Here is a 15,911-nt window from a genome sequence, read left to right on the forward strand (position 1 = left end):
CTACTATTATTCTCAGTTTGTAGATGAATAAACTGGGACACAGGTTCAGTCAGAGGGTTGAAAAGTAGTAAAATCACCCAGAAAAAGTTGCTAATAGCAGGATCACCCTGTGTGGCCAAGACAGAGTAAAATTGTGACAAGTACCTGGAGTGCAGGTGGGTTAGGACATGTGTGCAGTAGGAAGGACATGTGACTGAGGAGAAAGGGGAGTTCCCCAGAAAAGACACTTGGTGAAGGTATCACATACACTCTTCTGTGATTGGCAACATACTCCAGTAACACACTCTGTTACCCTGTTTCTGCAGAATCTAGGATTCTAGATGCCTCAGGCCAGGCAGAGGGAAAGGCTGAACAAAGGGAGCTTGGGAACCCATCCTTCTCCTTAACCATGGCAGTTCCCAGCCCTCCTAACTCCCTGTCCATTGCTCTTTCTCTTACACTCCAAGCTCTCCCCAGCTTCCAAAGGAAAAAGACAGCTGTTAGTTTCCAGGGTGGAAAAAAAGATCAAGAGCAGAGGTGACAGATCTGTTTGGTTTAAAACACACACACACACACACACACACACACACACACACACTCTCTCTCTCTCTCTCTCTCTCTCTCTCTATCTCTCTCTCTCTCTCTCTAGCTCTCTGAGTGGTGTAAAGGCTTGGAGTTTAGAAACTTCACAATTAGCCACCAGTGGCAGGAACCCTGGCAATCCAGTGTGTGTGACAACTGAAATTTGATTTTTGCAAAACAAGAAGAAGGGCCTTCTGCATCTTGAGGTCCAGAAGTCCCTCCTAGGGACCTGGATCCTACCCTTTTACCTGGGAGAAGGGGGCCTCACTCACCACCCATGGCTTGTCACAGAAGTTGTAAATGGATTCCAGTGAGTTGATGCTGGGGAGGCCTGCATACTGCAGGCCAATGAAGATGTGATTAGGTGCAGGTGTTACCTTCTGAGAGGGCCAGCCTGGAGCAGCTGAGCCAGCAGAGGAGCTGGGTCCCCTCAGTGGTCTGAGGGGAAGCCAGAGTGCCCCCAAAGCCATCATAAGTCACTCTCCCTCCTAGCACCACTTTTTCTATCTGCCTAAAAGTTCCCATGCCCTCCTAGATTTCTAAATTGGCCAAGGAAGAGAAAACCAGATCAGCTTCTTCCTTATATAGGAGCCTCAATCTGTGTTAGAGGCAGTGGGATGTAGAGAAATCCTGGCACTATAACTTTGGCAAATTACATAATCCTTTCTGGGTCTTGCTTCTCTGTAAAAAGTGATAATAATGACAATAATATCTTCCTTGTAAGGTAAAGATTAAATACTATTAATGTAGAAAAACCTCAGAAACTGGTCTCCTAAAGTAAGTGGTTTTCTACTCCTTACTTTCCTTCTTTAATTTTCCTATCTCTATCATGAAGGGTTAAGGTCATAGTTAGGGTTATGCTTTAATGATCTCCAAGTACACTTCGGCTCATAAGTATCTGATTCACATGCATGTGGATAAATTTAACTTTCAGGTTGCTGAACCACTTATTAGGACTCTGTCACTACCTCTGAGTTGAACTATTCCCTTGGTTGCCACTGGGCTCAGGCCTTTCCAAAAGTTTGATCATTCTAGGAGGCAAGAAACAAACATTTTTATCATTGCAGCCCATGGCCAAGGGCAGAGCCTACAGACCTACAAGGACTTCCTCACAGAATTCTTGTATGACTTTGTCATGAGGCAAAGGGAACACTCCGTAGCAAAGGTGCCCAGCCTGTGACAAGTGATGCTGTGCTACTGCAATGGCCTGCCCTCCCCCACATCCCAGGGGAAGCTCCTCTCACATCCTCTTAGTTGGGGCCTACTGCATCTTGAGTCCCTCCTAGAGACCTGGGAGATGTAGGGCCTGGATCCTACCCTTTTACTTGGGGAAAGGGGGCCTCACTCACCACCCATGGCTTGTCACAGAAGTTGTATATGGATTCCAGTGAGTTGATGCTGGGGAGGCCAGCATACTGCATGCCAATGATCAGGTGGCGGAAGTCCTCATTCTCTGCCATGCCAAATGCATGCTGCCGGATGAGCACGAAGTCTGGTCGGAAGGACCTGGCAAGAATGTAGAGGCAAGTCTGCCATTAACCAGCACTTCAGACCATATATCATTTTGGTTCCCATTTCCAAAACCCAAGACAGAGAAGAGGGTTTAGGGACCACCTAGTCCAAGCCCCTCATTTCTGTTGCCCACACTGGAGTACAGTGGCACTACAAAACCATAAACTCAATCATAAACTGTAACCTCAAACTCCTGGGTTCAAGTGATCCTCCTGCCTTAGCCTGCTAAGTAACTAGTACTATAGGCATGTACCACCATGCCCAGCTAATTCTTTATTTTTTGGAGAGACAAGGTCTTACTGTGTTGCCTAGGCTGTTCTTGAACTCTTGGGCTCAAGTGATCCTCTCGCCTCGGCCTCTCAAGTAGCTAGGACTATAGGCATGCGCCATGACCGACCCCTGGCTAATTTTTTCACTTTCTGGAGAGATAAGGTCTCACTATGTTGCTCAGGCTGGTCTCAAACTCCTGGGCTCAAGTGTTTTTTCTGCTTCAGTGACTCAAAGCGCTGGGAGTGCAGGCATGAGCAACGGTTGTAATTTTATTATTATTATTTTTATTTATTTATTTATTTATTTTGAGACGGAGTTTCGCTCTTGTCACCCAGGCTGGAGTGCAATGGCGCGATCTCGGCTCACTGCAACCTCCGCCTCCTGGGTTCAGGCAATTCTCCTGCCTCAACCTCCTGAGTAGCTGGGATTACAGGCACGGGCCACCATGCCCAGCTAATGTTTTTTGTATTTTTAGTAGAGACGGGGTTTCACCATGTTGACCAGGATGGCCTCGATCTCTTGACCTCGTGATCCACCCGCCTCGGCCTCCCAAAGTGCTGGGATTACAGGCTTGAGCCACCGTGCCCGGCTGTAATTTTATTATTATTATTCCTTTCTGGACTGGGAAATGGGATATTATGGTAGTTTCCTTTTTTTTTTTTGAGACAGGGTCTTGCTCTGTCACCCGGGCTGGAGTGCAATGGCACGAACTCGGCTCACTGCAACCTTCACCTCCCAGGTTCAAGCGATTCTTGTGCCTCAGCCTCCCAAGTAGCTGGAATTACACACCAACAGGCTCAGACAATTTTGTGTAGTTTTAGTAGATGTGGTTTCACCATGTTGGCCAGGCTGGTCTCAAACTCCTGGCCTCAAATGATCTGCCCGCCTTGGCATCCCAAAGTGCTAGCATTACAGGTGCCAGCCACCACACCTGGTCCATATTACAGTACTTTCCAAATAAGATTTGAGGAACAGAATTCTAAAATTCCCTCTCTTCTCTGGGCTAAGCACTGCCTTTTTCTAAGGTACAAACACCCTAAGGGGGGAAGAAACACTTTTAGAGTCTCACACCTTAAGTGAAAAATATTTTTCCTTGACCTCATGAGACAGTGTAAGAGCCTGAAACTCCTTGTGACTTTCAAGTTGGAGCTCAAAGCAGATCCTGGAAAACTGAAGACAACAGATAGTACTTGGCTTCCTTCACTACACTGCCACAGAGGTCCATGATCTCAGTGTCCTGTTCTGACTCCTTAAAGCTGCTCCTTAAAATAGGCAATGCCCTCATCAGGTCCCCACGAGAACAAGGTCAAGGCTGGCTGAGGACAGATGCCAGACTTCCCAGTGTTATTCTTCCAAAGCGAACGCTAGGGAGGGGTACAAATATTTTTCGCAGAACTGAGGTTGAGCAACGGCTGCAGGAAGCCCTGAGAGTACAGAATGTTCCCATGCATGGGAAAGCTCCTGCGCTTCCCCTCTAGCCAGCAAAGCTTCTAGCCACGGCTACTCCAAAGGACCAGGGCCGCTGTTTTCATGCCTGAGCTTCAGCGGAACCCCACCTTCCCAGAGAGTCAATTCTGTGGCAGCATCTACTCCCAAGGTTCTAAGATTTAGCAGATTCATACGATATACAATGACCTACTTGGTTCTCTGCCCAGGCAGCTATCCACCCACCACCCCCAGCCTCAGCCCCACCCAGGCTCAGAGATTAGTCTTTTAAAATGAGTGTCAAAAGAGCGAGCCTTCCTTGGTCACTCAAAGGACTTACACTTTTACACTGTTAGTGGGAATGTAAATTAGTACTTCTAATGAAAACAATATAGAGATTTTCTCAAAGAACTATAAGTAGAACTATCATATGACCCAGCAATACCATTACTGGGAATCTAGCCAAAGAAAAAGAAATCATCATATTAAAAGACACTCATACTCATGTATTAACTACAGCACTATTTACAATAGGAAAGTCATGGAATCAACCTAAGTGTCCATCAATTGATGACTGGATGAAGAAAATATATACAGTATACACCACAAGAATACAATGCAGCCCTTAAAAAAAATGAAATCATGTCTTTTGCAGCAATAAAGATGGAGCTGTAGGCCATTATCCTAAGTAAAATAATTCAGCAACAGAAAATCAAATACTGTGTTCCTTACTTATAAGTGGGAGCCAAACAATGGGTACACACGGACGTAAAGATGGAAACAACAGACAATCGGGACTCCGAAAGAGGAGAGGATGAGAGGGGGATGAGGGTTGAAAAATTACCTATTGGATATGATGTTCACTATTTACATGATGGAACAGTAGAACAACAAATCTCACCATTACATAATATATCCATGTAACAAATCTGTACATGAATTCCCTCAATCTATTAAACAAACAAACAAACAAACAAACAGAAACATGGCATCTGTTAGAGCTGCTCTGACCTTCTTTGTGTCCCAGTTCTGGGAAGTTGGCACTAGCTGTATGCCTGAGATACAATTCCAACCCTTCATGGCAGTTACAGGAAATGAGCTGTACATAGTGGCCAGCCCCTTCTTGCCCTGCTACTGGGCTTCTCTGTCTCCACCTGCTTGTGTTCATGCATCCCCATTTACCCTCTCTACGTACAGCTGGAAGAGCCCATCCATTCTCTCTTGTAGGATCTACCTGAGCTCATTCCCCACCCAGATGGACATTTCTTTTTTTGTCTTCTTCCTTGATCTTCAGGATGGATGAGCTCACATTTCCTGTTGTTAGGTCCCTAACACCTCCAGTCTGGCCTTTCCTGTCACTAACCAGTTCCTGTTGGACACTAGAAACCTGTCAGGTTACTGCAGATTGAGGTGGGGAAGAGGGTGAGGTGAAGACTCTTCTTGGAGCAAGACTGATGTCTGAAAACCTGAAGCCATATTGAGCTCCTGGGAAGAATAAAACTTGTTGAAACCATTTCCCACTGCCCCCTCTCCCTGCTCTGCCACCTTCCAATCTGGAATTCTCATTACCTCCCTCACAAAATTCTGTATGACAACATCACATTTATAAGGCATCCAGCATACCACCTGGCATGTAAGTGCTCAATAATTGCTAATTTTCTTCCACCCACCATGTCTGTTCCAACCCTCGGTTTTTCTATCCAATTTAGGAGTTCCCAGGAGTGAGGAATATAGAAAGAACACAGGGTGAAGAGTCAAGAGATCTCACACAGAACATAAGGCTCTGCCACAACTCACTAGGGGAATCTAAGCAAATCAATGTAAAATGGAAGGCTGAACTACATCAGACATTTTCAAGTTTTTTTTTTTTTAAAAAAAAAAAAAAAATGGAACCCTGTTTTCCAAGGGAAATGTATGCAGGATAAAAGCACAGAGCTGCACTGGCTGAAGGGGTGGGGGGGGGGGGGAAGAATCCTGTATGGGATCCAGTTATCTCTGAGTGAGCTCTGAGTCTGTGAAGCTTAAGGCTGCTTTCTCTACCACTAAACTAAGAGCTCAGCTAGAAGCTGGATTTCTCTGCCTTTTCCACTACTTCTGCACAATATCCATCATTAAGTTCTATACACCACACATAGCACTGCTATGTCACTCTAACACCTGACTTAGAAACCACCTCTTCTAGCCAGAGATAGTAACTATAGAGACAGTGACAATGATCCTGAGGACAGAAAGACCCTTACCGGACAACCTTTGTGCCATTCCGGAGAACCTGCATATCCACAGCATAGGTACCATCTGCATGGGCCACCAGGTTGAGCTCTGAAAATTCTGCCTGAAAAATAACAATAGGGGAATAAGTTCACAATCCTGACTTTGCCAAGTCCTCTACATAGCAGTAGCAACATCCTCACAGTTTTCAAAACATGTTCACATACTGAGTTAGTCTAATTTTCATAGCAACACTGTGATAAAGGTGGGACAGAGATAATTATCCCCATTTGCCAAAGGAGAAAATTGAGCCTCAGAGCAGTTAAGTAACTTTTCTGGACAAACAAAACTTATCACTGGCAGAGAAAGGAGCAAAACTCAAGTCCTCTAACTCCCAGCCCAGCATCCTTTGTGCTGCCTCTCTAAAGAGTAAGAATGTGGACTGAGACAAATGTCCTTTTATCAGTTTCAACATTAAAGCACTAGGTTTAAATTCAGGCAACTAGGTTTTAGTTATGATTTTGTCCTACCTAGTTGCATAAAACATTAAGCAAGTTACTTCTCTCTGGGTTTCAGTTTCCTCGATCTATAAAATGGGAATAATTTTTTATCAATCTTGCCTATCTAACAAGTTGTTTGAAGAGAGTCAGTAAACCATAACACACTATATAATGAATGATGAGTAACTTCTTTTATCACATAGGAAATACATGCATTGTTGAAACTGAACATCCCCCTCCTCCCCAAATGGACCCAATCACTATTTATTATGAAGTAAAGCATGGAGGAAGGTTTTAAAAAAAAAAAAAATTGGTCTTTCAGTGCTTCACTGTATTAAAACAAGGAAGTGTTCTTTTCTAAATTTCCTCTAATGTATAGCCTCAGGCCCAGAGGAGCCATCACTGGGGGCGGCACACCTGAACGGCAGACATGTGCCTACCGAAAAATCTCTCGCCACCAACAATATGGACGTAACGTGCAATGTCCTGAGAAGACATTCCTCTAAGGTTTTCCTCATTCTAAGAATCTTACACTGCAATAGGGGCCCAAGAGCCAAATTGCTTCCTCATCTATAGACACCAGAACCATAAAAAGAAATCAGAGAAATGAAAAGATGCAGACTCCAGGACCATGCCTCACAGAGAGAAAGGTCCTAGGGAAACGGTAGGAGAGAGAGGAGATGCAGAGTCCAGAATCCAATGATGGACACAGTACTCCACTTAGCAGAATGAGATGGTTCACTCTGGCGTGCCAAGAGGAAACCGTGATGATGCAGATGCAGCTCTGGGCTTCAGGCTGATTACCTGTTCCACCTTGATATCATAATCTCCAAGGACTTTTTTGCCCCGAAAGCACTTGGCCCTGGAGAAAGGAATAAACCCACACAAATTAGTTTTGTGCAAGTATTTAAAGTCAGACATTTACTTTTACAAAGAAGAGGACCACAGCAGACAGATCCCCAGAATGAGGGCCAAGAGACCTGGGTTCTGATCCTCATTCTGCTATGAGATCACCATTAGACAAACTATTTCCTCTCTTTTAGCCTCAATTTAACCATAAAACAATCTAAAACATCCTTTCGTTCTCAGGTTTTGTTATGATAAAATCTCTGGTCTTTCGGCTATAAAAAACACCTAGAAATGGGAATTTCCCCAATTTTATTCTTAGTAAAGACTAGGTCAGCTTTATACATTGCTATAGTTTCCTTATCTTCCTTGATCCTTCATTTTCACTATGGTTTTCTATTTGGATTTTTAGTTTTTAAAGAAACGGTTATTATCACTTTACCTCTTCATACCCATACGAAAAGGACCTGAGGCAATTAATAATTTAAAAATATAACCAACAAAATAAGGATTAAAGAACAATCAATGAATAAGAGGAAATTAATTAGACCAATAGAGAAGGTAGGGGGAAAAGACTGAGGAAAACCATTGCATTTGAACACAAAACTTAGCCCATATTTCTGAGCAGTCAAGAAAATGGGTCAAGCTGAGTTACACAGTACATAGTATCTTCCCAGTTTGTCATGGATCTAGAGGAACGTCACATTAACGCTTTAATTAATCCCCATAATAAGTAATGAATCCCTTATAAACAGATATGTTTATGCTTATATTAATTTCTACCTTGCTACTAACCTTCCCTGCCCACATTAGAGCTCCTTATCTGCCCATTTAGGCTGGTTCTCTATTTGTCAAAAGGGCCTTTTCATACTCTACCTCTTAGGTAGGTCAAGCTTGCTTTTTTAGTGCTTGAAATTTCCAGCTGTAATACTTCACTGGAGATTTTTTGGGAGTCTCTCCCCAAAATAAAGGGTATATAAACCAATATTTATTGGGCATCATGTTCTACGGATATGTGCGAGTTGTTTTCAAGAACATCTCATTTAGTCCTCATAAGAATGTATGAAGATAGGGAGAAGGGAGAAAAGTCTTCATTTCAGAGACAAAGAAACCAAGATTCAGAATTGAAAATGGTGTATTCAAGGCCCTATAGCAAGTTAGTGGTGGAGCCAGTATTCACAGCCAAGTCTGTGGCACTCTGAGCCCAATGCCCCTCACACAGCAGACACTGTCTCCCTCTGGTGATCTATCTCTCCATCTCTGCTCACACCACTACAAAAATGGACTTGCCCTTTGTGTGCTGCATTGCATTTGTTCCCATTTTCCTTATTCTACTCACAAGGGACTTAATGATGTTGTGAGCACTAGTCCCACTACAAATACTTCCTACCCTGGTTCCTGTCAACTACCCAGGACGAAGCCAGGCTGTTTCCTTTTCTCTATGGGTTCTGGAACAGCCAGTTCTAGGAAGTTGTCATTTATCCTATCCAAGTCCCTGGCCACCCTCAAATTGCTTCTCTGAGGCACTCAGCCATCCTGGAGCTGGACCACTTAAGTCCATCCCCAACCTCTGCCCCAATTCCTTATTAAGCTTCACACCAGCTTGTTTCTAGGACCCTGATCAACTTTCACACCTTAGCGAGCCCCTCAGGCAGGGGCCCTGTAGCATATTCCCTTTCTTTGCCTATTCCATTTTGTTTACAGGTTTAACTAATAGAGTCTAGTATGGCACTATCACTTCTCTGCAGACCTTGGAATCTGCAAGTCTTTGTCCATGACTATAAAAAGGAGGAACTGGAGTAAATGATCCATGAGATACCTCTCTTTCATTGGTGAGGTATGTCTACCTTGTTATCAGCAATGCTTTTCTGATGCTTCCTATTTTCCTGTCTAAAAATAGCTCTTCTGTGAGGTAAACCTCAGAGATATTAACAATAACCTCTCATTTGGTATGGTGCCTTGTATTTGCAAAGCATGTTCCTTGCCCTAGTTGTTTCTCACAACTCTGTGAAGCAGCCAGGAGAGATAATGCGGTCCTTTTGGCTGATGGGAAACTGAAGCCCAAGACAATTAAATAACATGCCCAAATCAGAAAAGTTCCTGGGAGTTAAGGCTAGAACTAAGAGTTTACATCTAGGTCCTTACATGCTGCCAAGTTTCCTAATTCACTCATTTATTTTGTGGGTTTTGAACACTGATATTAAAGTACATTTATAGATTTGGGCTGGGTTTATTTGCCACTTCCTGTACCTGCCCATTGACCAAGTTGGCTAATGAACTGTTTTCATGCCTTCCCTCCACCCCCACCTCTGTAGATATCCTAATGCCTTTTCCTTAAGGTAATTTGTCCTGTTGGAAATCTCAGTGTGTGTTTCCTGGCCTAGGGTCACTGACCTCTCTTGGCTGAGCCACCACCTTATAGAAAAGGAGCCAAGATGGCCGGCAGATAGGACACAGAGCTCTCTTCTGGAGAATGAGCACATTCTTGCAGCTCCAGGCCCTTGGACATTTTGATTCCAGGTATTTTCATGAAAAATTGTGTAACTTGCTAGCAAATGATAGAAGTACTTCCTGGTACTAAGGGAGCACTAGTACAGGGCAGTTTAATAGAATCCAGAGGATGGGCTCTGGAATCACAATCTGGGGTATGAATTCTAGCTGTACCCTGTCCTAGCTGTGTGACCTTAGGGGGTTTTAAATTTTTAAAAAATAGTATGTCATGTGGTTAAACCCATCAACCAATCTATCTATCTTTAAAACTATATAAAAGGATAAAATGAAAAGTAAAACTTTCTCTTTTCCCATTCCTCTCTTATCACACATAGTTCCCATTATCAATTATAAGCGTATACTTCCAGTGGGGAAGAAAAAATTGTGACTATACCTGCATACATATATGCTTCAAGCACATACATATGGCATGCTACATACATTTTGAAACTTGATTTTATTTTTCACACTTAAAAATATATCTTAGTGATATGCTTTCAGCACATATTGATGAGCCTCTTCCTTTTTAATATGAAATTCCATTTGAAGGACATACAGTAATTTAACCAATATTTACTGGTACACATTTATTGGTATTGGCATTATTTATTGGTAAGCACATTAGATTTCTAGTTTCTTGTTTTTGCTATTATAAACAATGCTACAATGGCTTACATTTAAAAATATATTCATAGGATAAATAATTTATGACAGAATTGCTGGTGCAAGGAACAGACACAGTTATGGTTTTTACTGAAATTGCCAAACTGTCCCCCACCCAAGAAAAATATGATACTATTCTTAACAGCATTTGAAAGTTTACGAAAACTACTCTACTTCCCTTAGTTTTCCCACACAGTCCCCTGCAGAAGATTGGAACAGATAAGATGCCCAGTATAGACTTTTTTTTTTTTTTTTTTAGACAGGGTCTTGCTCTGTTGCCCAGGCTGGAGTGAGTGGTGCAATCATGGCTCACTGTAGCCTCGACCTCCTGAGCTCCAGTGATCCTCCTGCCTCAGCCTCCCAAGTAGCTGGAATTACAGGCACATGCCACCATGCCAGGCTAATTTTTAAAATTTTTTGTAGAGACAACGTCTCACTATGTTGCCCAGGCTGTTCTTGAACTCCTAGGCTCAAGCAGTTCTCCTACCCTGGACTCTGAAAGTGCTGGGATTCTAGGAGTAAGCCACCATGCCCTGCAAATATGGACTTTCTGATTGGCAGTCTTGTCAAATCTAAATTCATCCCTTTGTGCTCAATTTTAAACAGAACCCAAGATGTACATCCTTGGAACACAGACTAAAAATATCTGTAGTGCCTGTGTTGTTAATTTCCCCCTATTGTAACATTTTCTTAACAAGCCTAGCAGCTGAGGATCTATGTAAGTTTAATAGCTTGCAGCTTCCTTGATGGACCAGGTAATGAACCATCTCCCCTTATTGCTAAAATGAGCAAAAGCTTCTAGATTTAACTGTTGTTACTCAAGAAAGTGAATACCTTCATCAATTCCCATCTACCTACCAACCAAGGCTTGTGAGGGTGAGGAATATGACTTCAGAGACTTCTCTCCTAACGCCCCACAACACTTGGCTCAACCCAGGCAAGCCTAGCTTAAATACTCACTCTTTTATGCATGGGACAATGAAGAAAGAGTTCTAGAAACAGGAGCCAGGGAAGCTGAGTTCAGGCCTACTTCTATCACTTTTCAGCTGTGTGACTTTGGGCAAGTAATGCCTCTCTGCGCCTCAGTTGTGTCATTTATAAAATAGGGCTAATAATGATCCTAATAGTGAACACCTGCAATGTACTAAGCACTATTCTAAGTGTTTTATGTACTTTACCTCATTTAATAATGTTTAGCTCACAGGTGGTTGTGAAGATTTAATGAAATCAGGTGACATGAAAATGTTTTGGAAATGCTGAAATGTTATGCAAATATGAAGCACTGTTAGCAAAAAGCAGCAAACATTTATGCTATTTTAATATGACTACAGCCAACATGGCTTCTTCCTTTTCCGAACTTTCATCACATTTATTGCCTGATCATGATATTTGGCTCATAGCATCATCATCTTATAACACCTTTCAAAGTCAGTTGTCTAATAACTGGACACCCCTCCCCCACCTCTGCCCTCAGACCACTAGATTATGTAAGAATGCTTCAAAGCAGGTACGATCCATATGTGAGTCTTGGATTGTTCAGAACATTTTCAATTTTAAATACTGATTATGTCTTATTGTTTGATTATATGTTCTAGGCCTGTACAAATATAAACACTATATCCATAGATTTCCAAATCCTACACAGAGATGTGACTCAGTAGCCTCACAATCAGGACTTGCTTATTGACTGGCGATGTTAGGAATGGTGGTTTGGGCTGGACCACTGGAGAAAGCCAGAAGAGACCAGCCTCAGGATGGTGTCTATTTCTGCAGGCCCAGCCATCTTCTCTTCTCACATGTGTCAATTCCAAGAGTCAAGTTTTTTCCCTCCTCTCCTTGCCCACATGAAAGCCTGTTTACAATGCCTGTCTATATTGGTGCTAAGGACCTGAAACAACCCACAGTATAAATCCTCCCCCAGACGACTGTAATTTGCATAAAGATCAAATCTCTAAAGATGGATTCACATGCTCCAGAAGGCATTTAGGGAGGAAGACTTTCCTACAGCTCTGGAAATAGTGCAGCACCTAGTAAATGCCTAGCACTGGTCTAGACATTTATCTTTAACAAAGTACTAGTTTCTGGCTCTTACTGACTCTGACTCGAGCCTTGTTCTTTCAACCAAGCATCTCAAGGCTTCATGAAGTTAGAAAATAAACTAGAAATAGTAGGAAATTCCTATTTCCCAGCCTATACTGTTAGGGTAAAATCAAGCCTGAATCCTGGTGCAAGTTTGTGAGTGATTGCCGCCACCCACTGGCAAGATGAGTACTGCAGCTAACTGCAGTCAGCTCACCACTCACTCCACCGGCTGAATAGCCGCGGACCCTACTGGCACAGGTATTCCTCCAGCTGCTTATCTGTTGCTCTGCAAAACCATACCCGAAGATTAATTGTCTCTTCTAAAAAGTATGCATCCACTCCCCTCCCCCAAATAAGGTGGATAGCTAGATTTTGCAACTTGTAGAAAGAAATGCCGTGGTTAATTAGAAAATTAAGCAAAAATTTACTGAGCACCCAGTTATAGGCTGGAACTATAAAAACTGACAACCATTAGTGGTTACCAAGTAAAGAAGAAGGCACAATCTACAAAAGGACACCAATACCTACATGGGGGTCACTGCTAATTTCCCATTCAACTCTTCAGATTTACATCTAGCATTCACATTTCCACCTTTCAATATTTTACTTTAAAAAAAATTTTTAAGCACACAACTAAAACAATAACTTTCATATAGCACAGGAAGATGTACAGTGGAAAGAAAGGTTCCTCTACCTCACATGTCAGTGGAGAAACAGAAACAAAAATGAAAGAGTGCAATTCAGGGTATCAACTGCAGCAGACATACAAGCATAGCATTACAGGAACCCAAAGGAGGGAGTCATTCTCCCTGCCTGGAGAAGTCCAGGAATGCTCCACAAAGACTGAACTGAGTCTTAAAGAATCAGTAGGAATTAGCCACACAGGAAGGAAGACACAGGATTGCAAAGTAAGGGCAAAGGCACAGAAGCCTGGGTGGGGCTCTGGGCAATACAGGGGCCTAGCACACTGCTGGATGAGCAGTGAAGAGCAGAGGTTCCGAGGCAGGTCTGAGAGGCAGAGCAAAGGGCTTTAAATGTCAGGTGGAGTCACTGCGACTTGAGGGCTAGCCTCCAGATGGTTTTTTACAAATTTTCATTATAGAAATATCCTCAATAATCATCAACATTTTACCAATCTTTTTCATCTATTACTGTGTTTTTGTTGTTGAGACCATGGTTTGAGTATTTTAAAGCAAATTCCAACATGTCGTTTCTCCTGCCAATTTTTTTGAGTTGGAGTTTTGCTCTTGTTGCCCAGGCTAGAGTGCAATGGCGCGATCTTGGCTCACCGCAACCTCCACCTCCTGGGCTCAAGCGATTCTCCTGCCTCAGCCTCCCAAGTAGCTTGGCTTATAGGCATGCACCACCACACCTGGCTAATTTTTTATGTTTTTAGTAGAGATGGGGGTTCTCCATGTTAGTCAGGGTGGTCTCGAACTCTCGACCTCAGGTGATCTGCCTACCTTAGCCTCACAAAGTGCTGGGATTACAGATGTGAGCCACCATGCCTGGCCTCAATTTTTAAGTATCCTCTCTAACTGGTAATGATTCTTATTTTTATGATTTACAGTGGCAAAACAGACATAATGACATTTTCCATTTAAACCACTTTTATGTATATTGACAATGTTGTGCAACCACCACCACTACCTATTTTTCAAAATTTTTCATCATCCCAAACAAAAACTCTGTAGTCAATAAGCAATAACTCCCCATTCCTCTCTCCCCTCAGTCCGAGGTAACCTCTAATCTACTTTGTCTGTATTAATTTGCCTATTCTAGGATAATGACTTTTTTTTTTTGATTTCGATATGTTTATATTATAGATATAATACATAAAACATCTAGGGTGAGACTCTATGTTCTCCCCAAAAGAAGAGAACCAAGCCATCCTTCCCTGCTCCCAGCCCCAGTGATAATGACTTTTTAAATATAAATAACACGCCATTGTCTCACCAAACAAAATTAACAATTTTTATTAACATCTTTACTGAGTCTGTATTCAAGTTTTCTCAACTGTCTCAGAAAATACTCAAAGATTTTAAGCAGCGAAATCATATGGTCAGATATGCCTAAGATCTGAGAGACTGCTTTCTCTGGAATACGGAAAAGTCTGAAAGGAATGAATCAGTGCTTAAGATCATTTCAGAAGCCAATGTAGTAACTAGACTTCAGGATTTTTTATTTTACTGGCACTTGGCAGACCAATACTTATTGCATAGCACTCACCTGACAATTCAATTAATCACTTGATTAAGTCTAGGAGCTTAGTAGCTAGCTAGGAAATGACAGTGACATTTAAAAAATCGGATTTAGGCTGGGTGTGGTGGCTCACACCTTCTAATCCCAGCACTTTGGAAGGCTGAGGTGGGTGGATCATGAGGTCAGGAGTTTGAGATCAGCCTGGCCAACATGGTGAAACCCCGACTCTATTAAAAATACAAAAATTAAGTGGGCGTGGTGGCCGGCACCTGTATCCCAGCTACTTGGGAGGCTGAGGCCAGAGAACTGCTTGAACCCAGAAGGCAGACATTGCAGTAAGCCGAGACTGCACCACTGAACTCCAGTCTGGGTGACAGAGCAAGACTGTCTCAAAAAAAAAAAAAAAAATCAGGCTTAATGAAATGACATTACACTTTATAGAACTCCCACTGTAGATGTTCTAGAACAAAGAGATAAATAAAACCTCAAATAGGCAGGCGTTACATTGAAGGGGTTTTCAACTCAAATTTGGATTTGTTATCTAATTTATGGACCATAAAACTTTCTTTCAGTACCTGGAGAAATTTCTTTTATGGATAATTGGTTTGGTTCAGAATAAGAAACAAAGAATAGGAAGACATGAATACTTTTCTGGATAAAGGCGACATTTTGTGGCTGATCTTTGATATTATTAATTCACTGATTACATTGTTATATCAAATGCTCTGCAACTAAGGCACATCTTAGAGAGCAAGCTACATGGTGTCTTAGTTAACATTCATATAAATGATCTGGAAGAGAGTGCATGGGGAAATTGCCAAGGTTGCAGATGGCATTCAGCTCTTCCAGGGATTAAAATGCCAAGCTGATTAGGGGTAAACTGAAAGAAGATGTGGATGTGGGCAGAAAAGTGGCAGAGGAGTTTTAATGTGACTAAGTATAAGAAAACACATTCAGAGGAAATAATCTTATCAGAGGATCATGAACTGGAATGCTCAACTACAATCACGTAAAGGAACCTGGAATGACAGAAAATTGTTTTCTGAAGACAGTCCCATGAGCTGTAACAGGCAAAACCAAAAAGACAGAGAGAGGGAAGGGTGAAAAAAATGTTAGTTATCACTAGAAAGCTTATGGAAACCCAACATAAAG

The 15,911-nt window shown here is 42.3% G+C and overlaps 1 protein-coding gene across 1 annotated transcript in view; it reads right to left on the bottom strand.

Annotated features, from left to right (window-relative positions):
* Window positions 1-15,911, bottom strand: part of SYN2 (synapsin II) — a 200,231-nt gene that overhangs the window by 43,352 nt on the left and 140,968 nt on the right. Inside the window, exons 2-4 of the mRNA XM_017501449.2 lie at window positions 7,281-7,338; window positions 6,009-6,100; window positions 1,911-2,067 (exon numbers count right to left, since the gene is read on the bottom strand). Of these exons, the coding sequence (XP_017356938.1) occupies window positions 1,911-2,067; window positions 6,009-6,100; window positions 7,281-7,338 (307 nt within the window). The remainder of the gene's footprint in view (window positions 1-1,910; window positions 2,068-6,008; window positions 6,101-7,280; window positions 7,339-15,911) is intronic.

The sequence above is a fragment of the Cebus imitator genome, unplaced genomic scaffold (assembly GCF_001604975.1).
Source record: "Cebus imitator isolate Cc_AM_T3 unplaced genomic scaffold, Cebus_imitator-1.0 Scaffold281, whole genome shotgun sequence".
NCBI classification, from domain to species: Eukaryota; Metazoa; Chordata; class Mammalia; order Primates; family Cebidae; genus Cebus; species Cebus imitator.